General features: G+C 40.5%; 1 protein-coding gene across 3 annotated transcripts in view; it reads right to left on the bottom strand.

Moving 5' to 3' along the window:
* otud6b (OTU deubiquitinase 6B) overlaps positions 1-6595 on the bottom strand; it is a 23386-nt gene that overhangs the window by 14653 nt on the left and 2138 nt on the right. Inside the window, exon 2 of one of the 3 annotated variants that reach the window (XM_043688102.1) lies at positions 5597-5759. The exons of 1 other annotated variant lie outside the window; for it this stretch is intronic. Coding sequence is in view for 1 of the 2 variants with exons in the window: in XM_043688101.1 (XP_043544036.1) it covers positions 4533-4536 (4 nt within the window). In the remaining variant the exon portion in view is untranslated. One more of the 3 variants, XM_043688101.1, reaches the window with a different exon arrangement.

Raw genomic sequence — 6595 nt, forward strand, 5'->3', positions numbered from 1 at the left:
GTGGGAGCACGAGGCAGCGCCGGTACAGTCATCGATGTAGCGGAGGAAAAGGTGGGGGGTGGTGCCAGTGTAGCTGCTGAAGATGGACTGTTCCACATATCCTACAAAGAGGCAGGCATAGCTGGGGCCCATGCGGGTGCCCATGGCTACTCCTTTGGTTTGGAGGAAGTGGGAGGACTGGAAAGAGAAGTTGTTGAGGGCGAGGACCAGTTCAGTCAGTCGAAGGAGGGTGTCAGTGGAAGGGTACTGGTTGGTACGGCGGGAAAGGAAGAAGCGGAGGGCTTTGAGTCCTTCGTGATGGGGGATGGAGGTGTACAGGGACTGTACACCTTTTTGAAAGTGTGACCAAGAAAGTAGATAATGGCAGTGCAGTAGACATTGTCTACATGGACTTTAGCAATGCCTTTGACAAGGTAGGATACTGCGTGGTAGGTTGTTCAATAAGGTTAAATCTCACAGGATCCAGTGAACGCTAGCCAACTGGATACAAAATTGCCTTGAAAGTAGTAGACAGAAGGTGGTGATAGAGGATTATTCTTCAAATTGGACACCTGTGATCGGTGGTATGCCACAGGGATTGGTGAATCCACTGTCATTCATTATTTATATAAATGACTTAGATGAGAATTTAGGAGGTATGATTAATAAGTTTGTGGATGACATCAAGATTGGTGGTATACTGGACAAAGAGAGGCTCAATAGGCTGGGACTCTTTTCCCTGGATCATAGGAGACTGAGGCTCTATATAACCAAGACAGGGATAGATAAGGTAGATAGCCAACAGCATTTCCCTTTTGTAGGGTAGTCTAAAACTAGACGGCATAAGTATAAGATGAGAGGGAAGAAGTACAAGAGGGTTTAGAGGAGCAATTTTTTTCACACAGAGGGTGGTGATTGTCTGGAACAGATTAGCAGAGGTAGTCATGGAGGTGAGTATAATTTTGTCATTTAAGAAACATTTGGACAGGTATATGGATGGGATAGTATGGAGGAATATGGACCAAACACAGGCAAATGAGACTAAATTAATTGGGAAAACTGGGCAGCATGGACAAATTGGGCTGAAGGGTCTGTTTCCATGCTGTAAAACTCTATGATTCTAAATGATGTCAGAGGAAAACATAGGAGCAAGTGATGAAGGGCTTATGCCCGAAAAGTCAATTCTCCTGCTTCTCGGATGCTGCCTGACCTGCAGTGTTTTTCCAGCACCACACTTCTTGACTCAGAGGAAAATATCCTCTCAACCAGTGACCATAACATGGTCGAACTTAACATTCGACTTGAGAAAGAAATTTGGGTTAGAAACAACTGTGCCAAAGTTAAATAAGGGTAATAACAAAGGGATGTGGGCATAGCTACACAAAGTAGACCAGGAAAGAAATTTGCAGCAAAGACAGTGGAAGAACAATGGTTTATATTTAAGAAAATAACTCTGGCTCACAACAAAGATATATCCAATGAGGAAGTAGGACTCTTGGAAGGAGTTAAGCACAGGGAAGGTAAGGATAATATCAAATTTAAAAAGAACATAAATTTTAAACAAAGATTAGTGGTAAGCAGAGAATTGAGGAAGTTTTAAAAACCAAAAGACAAACAAGAAAATGTGGGAGAAGATAAAGTTTAAGGGTAAACTTCCAAGTAACATCAAGACAGACAGGCACAGCTTCTTGAAATTTATAAAAAGGAAAAAAAAAGAGTTGCCAAAGTTAATGCAGGTCCACTAGAAAGCGAGGTTGGGGAAATAAAAACGGGGAACCAGGAAAGGCACAGGAGTTAAATAAACACTTTACATCAATCTTCATAGTAAAAAAATCCTAATAGCATTGCAAAATTACTGAATTTTCAAGGGGCAAGGGGAGATAGGAAATTAATTGCAATAACTATTAGTTATATCAGAAAAAATGTACCAGGGAAATTGATGGGTCTGAAGGCTGGACTTGATGGGATGCGTCTTAGAATATTAAAAGAAGTAGCTGCAGACTTCATGGATGTCTTACAGTAATCTTTCAAGAGTTCTCACATTTGGAAAACAACCCCCAGGGGATTAGAAAACTGCCCATATGACACTTTTTTTAAAAAATAGAAGGAGACAAGCAATACATAACTACAGACCAGTTAGCTTCACATTTGCTGTTGGGAAAGTTTGAGAATCTATTAGAAATTATCAATAACAAAGCATTTAGAAAGCTGTAACATGATCAAGCTGGGTCAATATTGACTCACAGTGAGGAAATCATGCCTGAAAAAATTTAATAGAACTCTTTGAGAATGTAACAAGCAGGATAAATGAGTTGCCAGAGGAAGTGGTGAAGGCTGTTACAACTGCAACATTTAAAAGGCTATATGAATGGGTATATGAATAGGAAGGATTTGGAGGGATATGGGCCGAGTGCTGACAGGTGAGACTAGACTGTGTTGGGATATCTGGTCGGCATGGACAGGTTGGACCGAAGGGACTGTTTCCATGCTGTACATCTCTATGACTATGACTCTATAGATAAATCAAAAGCAGTGAATGTAATATATATGGAGCTTCAAAAAGCATTAAATAAAGGTACCACATGTTAGGCTATTTAATACAATAGCAGCCCATGGTGTTGCAGGTAGCATGTTAGCGTGGATAGAAGTTTGACTAACTAAACAGAAGACAGAGAGTTGGGGTAAGGCAAGCATTTCAGAATGGCAACCTGTAACTAGTGGAGTGCCAAAGCGGGTAGTGCTGTGCCACAATTATTAGGTGGGAAGGCAAATTCTGAGAATGACACAAAAAGTTCACAGATGGATACAGATAGACTAAGCAACTGGGCAAACACTTGGCAGCTGGAAGATAATAAGAGAAAATGTGTCTATATGCACTTTGCAGCAGCAATAGACAGACTGAATATTATTTAAATGAAGAAAGAATACAGAAGCCTAAAGAGGGATTTGGGAATTCTCATGTGTGGAAAACAAAAAGATAGCAGTCACATTCAGCAGGTAATAGGGACGGCAAATTGAACGTTAGCCTTTATTTCAAAGGGCATGAATCTAACAATAGGGAGTTCATGTTAAAACTATGCGAGGTTCTGGTAAGACCACAGTTGGAATTCTATAACAGTCTTGGGCCCCCTAATTAAGGAAAGATTTACTGGCATTGCAAGCAGTCCAGAGAAGGTTCAGTAGGTTGATCCTGGGAGGGACTGTCTTATGAGAAGATTGGGCCTTTATTTAGTGGTATTTAGAGGAATAAGAGGCACCTTATTAGAAGAACATAGAACATAGAAGAATACAGCGCAGTACAGGCCCTTTGGCCCTCGATGTTGCGCCGATCCAAGCCCACCATTCTTTCGGGACTGGCAGGGTAGATGCAGACAGACTGTTTCTCCTGTAGGCCAACTAGGACCAAAAGCCATAATCTCAGAGGAAAAGGTCACCCATTTAAGGCAGAACAAGGAATAGCTGTTATGAATCTGTGGAATTCTTTACAAAAAATGCTGTCGAGTCTAGTGGTTAAGTATATTCAAGGCTAAGACAGGTGGACGTTATCAGGAAGAGAATCAAAGGTCATGGAAAATAGACAGGAAAGTGGAGTCAAGGATTATCAGATCAGCCATGACTTCACTGAATTGTGGAGCAGACTTGACAGGCATCATCTGTGCCAACATCTTATGATCTTATACTCCATCAGCTGCAGTGGTAGGATCTGAACCAATGTTAGCACAGATTGGCATCTGGATTACTAGTCCGGTGACAACACCAGAATCTTGTAAGATGCCAAACATTTTTGACATTTTTCAAACCAACAATCTCTACCACCTCAAAAGGAGAGGGCAGCGAATGTCTGGAACTTATCCTCGAAACCACACACCTCCTGATTTGAAAATGTATTACCATTCTTTTATCAGGTCAAAATCCTTACACTCCCTTCCGAAGAAACAGCACTGCAGTCATTCCTACACCCAACAAGTTAAAGTCATCCAAGGCAATGGCTCAATACCACCTTCTCAAAGGCAATTTGGGATGAGTAACAAATTTGGCTTCCTCATTGACATCAAGATCCAACCAAACCATAAGAAGTGAAAATAAAATCTCAAGATTAATTCAGTAATAATTCTAACTACTGTACATTTCTCAGGCAAATGAACAAACAAAATTGATGTAGCTCAGCATTCACAAAGTGTTATAAACAACTTTAAGATTTCTTAAAAGAGTAGACACAAGAAGCAAGTTTGCATGGTTAAATTTTCATAAATCTATAACTCCTTTACTCTTAATTATTATAATAATAACAACCTGCTTACTAATCTGTCTCACAGAACATTGCAGTAAGGGAATTTGTTCTTAAAAAGGGCTTTCTGCCAAAACTTAAAATATAAAGAACACAAATGCTTACTACTTTAACAGCATTATCTATTTTCATCAACTTCACAGTGTTTTAAACGGCTTGGAGCCCTTAACACCTATTTCAACAATGTTAGGTTTTTCCTTGCACTACTAAATCACAAATAGTTCAAATGTTTTAACTGTGTTCATGATGTAAACTCAGTACATACTCATTTTATTTCCCTATTTAGACCAAATGGTTGAACAAAAACAAAGTCTCTATCACAGTCTTTCCCTTGGTTTTGGTTGTAGGTCTTCATGGGACTCAACAGGCCAAATCTTGACCCATAAATATTTGGGTAAATGGGGCAGATTGTCCCATGAGGTAGCGAGATAAGGAGAGCAGGGTTTGCTTCCTTTTCTTTCTTCTCAGCCACATCATCAAGGTTTTTGGACTCAAAGTATAACACAGTTTGATGGACAAGTAGTTGCCATTTTGAACAATTGATAACAATTCCAGTTACTGATGTCATTACTGCTGTACTTCAGGGGAGCTTCAGAATATCTGTAATGTTCTTTTTGTCCTTGTTTGAAGCACTAGACAATTGAGAGTTGAGACAATATGAACTTGCAGGAAGAGGTGTTTTATTCTTATTTGCAGGAAGATCCAGCCACAGTGTCAAGTTCATTGTAAGGAATAGTGAGTGTTTATCTGAATTTGCAGAGCTGACTTCAAGAAGGACAGTAGCAAATGTTTAGCAGGTTCTTCCACTGAATCTGAGAAACCTCAGTATTGCACATACAACAAATGAAGAAAGGAAGGATAACAGAGAATTACTTATATATAATTACTCTTTTCTCCTTTGCTTTCATACAACACTTTTTTCCAATTAAACACATTCCGTCAGAATCTACATAAGTCCCAAAATAACTGTTGTACTGTTCCATTCCAAATCAATAACACAGTCTGTTCAGACTATCTGTATTTTGCTTTTTTCTCATTTTTGGTCTGGAACTGTGAGTTGTAGTTGAGACCTGAACTATGCACAGCAGCTTGTTTTTTTTTAATATAAAAAAAAAGAGATATTCACTGTTAAGAACTGGCCTGGAAAGATACTGTAGGTTAAATACTGCTCAAAGAACACAGTCGATGATTTGCCACAAAGATGTTATGATGTTGAACTGATCAATCAAGGGAGGCCTGCTGCTGGCCAGCCAATCACAGAGTGTGTTAAAAGGAAAGAGAAACCAAAGAGTCAACTTGCTCTGACTGGGTTTTGGTACTAGCAGCTACCTGATTTTGTTTTCTGGTTTTGTTCTCTCTAGTTGTTAACTTGTTGAAGGTTCTGAGAAAAGAATCCCAGTTGTAAGAAATAAGTAAGTCTCCAGAAGGTTTGCAGAAGTTGTTTATATTGATTGGTGACTTTGAAATTCAAGCAAGACGAAGTGATCCATTCCTGTAATATAACCAAAGAATTTCACAAAGGCCTGGTATTCATTCTTGAAACTGTTATCAAACCCGCAAATTATTTTTCTTTTTATTAAACTTATCCCTTGGTGACAGAGTGCGGGCTTCTGTTCAAAGAAGGGGTTGGCTTAGATAGTAGATATTAACCAGGTTATTTTTGTTTAATTACAAACTTGGTGTCCAAGCTCTGCTATTTGTAAAGTCTGGTTGGGAAAAGTTCAGGGTCATTGAATATTTTTGGATCACAATCCGGAAGAATATTGTGAAACTTGGAAGGTTTAAGAAAAGAAAAGGTTTAGTCCAAGAATTCCCCACCTATGTTCGGGACACCATCCACGCCCTCCACCTCCTCCATGATTTTCGCTTCCCTGACCCCCAACGCCTTATCTTCACCAGGGACATCCAGTCCCTATACACCTCCATCCCCCATCACGAAGGCCTCAAAGCCCTCCGCTTCTTCCTTTCCCGCCGAATGAACCAGTACCCTTCCACTGACACTCTCCTTCGACTGACTGAACTGGTCCTCACCCTCAACAACTTCTCTTTCCAATCCTCCCACTTCCTCCAAACCAAAGGAGTAGCCATGGGCACCTGCATGGGCCCCAGCGATGCCTGCCTCTTCGTTGGATATGTGGAACAGTCCATCTTCCGCAGCTACACTGGCACCACCCCCCACCTTTTCCTCCGCTACATTGATGACTGTATCGGCGCTACCTCGTGCTCCCATGAGGAGGTTGAACAGTTTATCCACTTTACTAACACCTTCTAACCCGACCAAAAATTTACCTGGACCATCTAAGACTCCTCCCTCCCCTTCCTAGACCT

This window comes from Chiloscyllium plagiosum, chromosome 4, assembly GCF_004010195.1.
Source record: "Chiloscyllium plagiosum isolate BGI_BamShark_2017 chromosome 4, ASM401019v2, whole genome shotgun sequence".
Classification (NCBI taxonomy): domain Eukaryota; kingdom Metazoa; phylum Chordata; class Chondrichthyes; order Orectolobiformes; family Hemiscylliidae; genus Chiloscyllium; species Chiloscyllium plagiosum.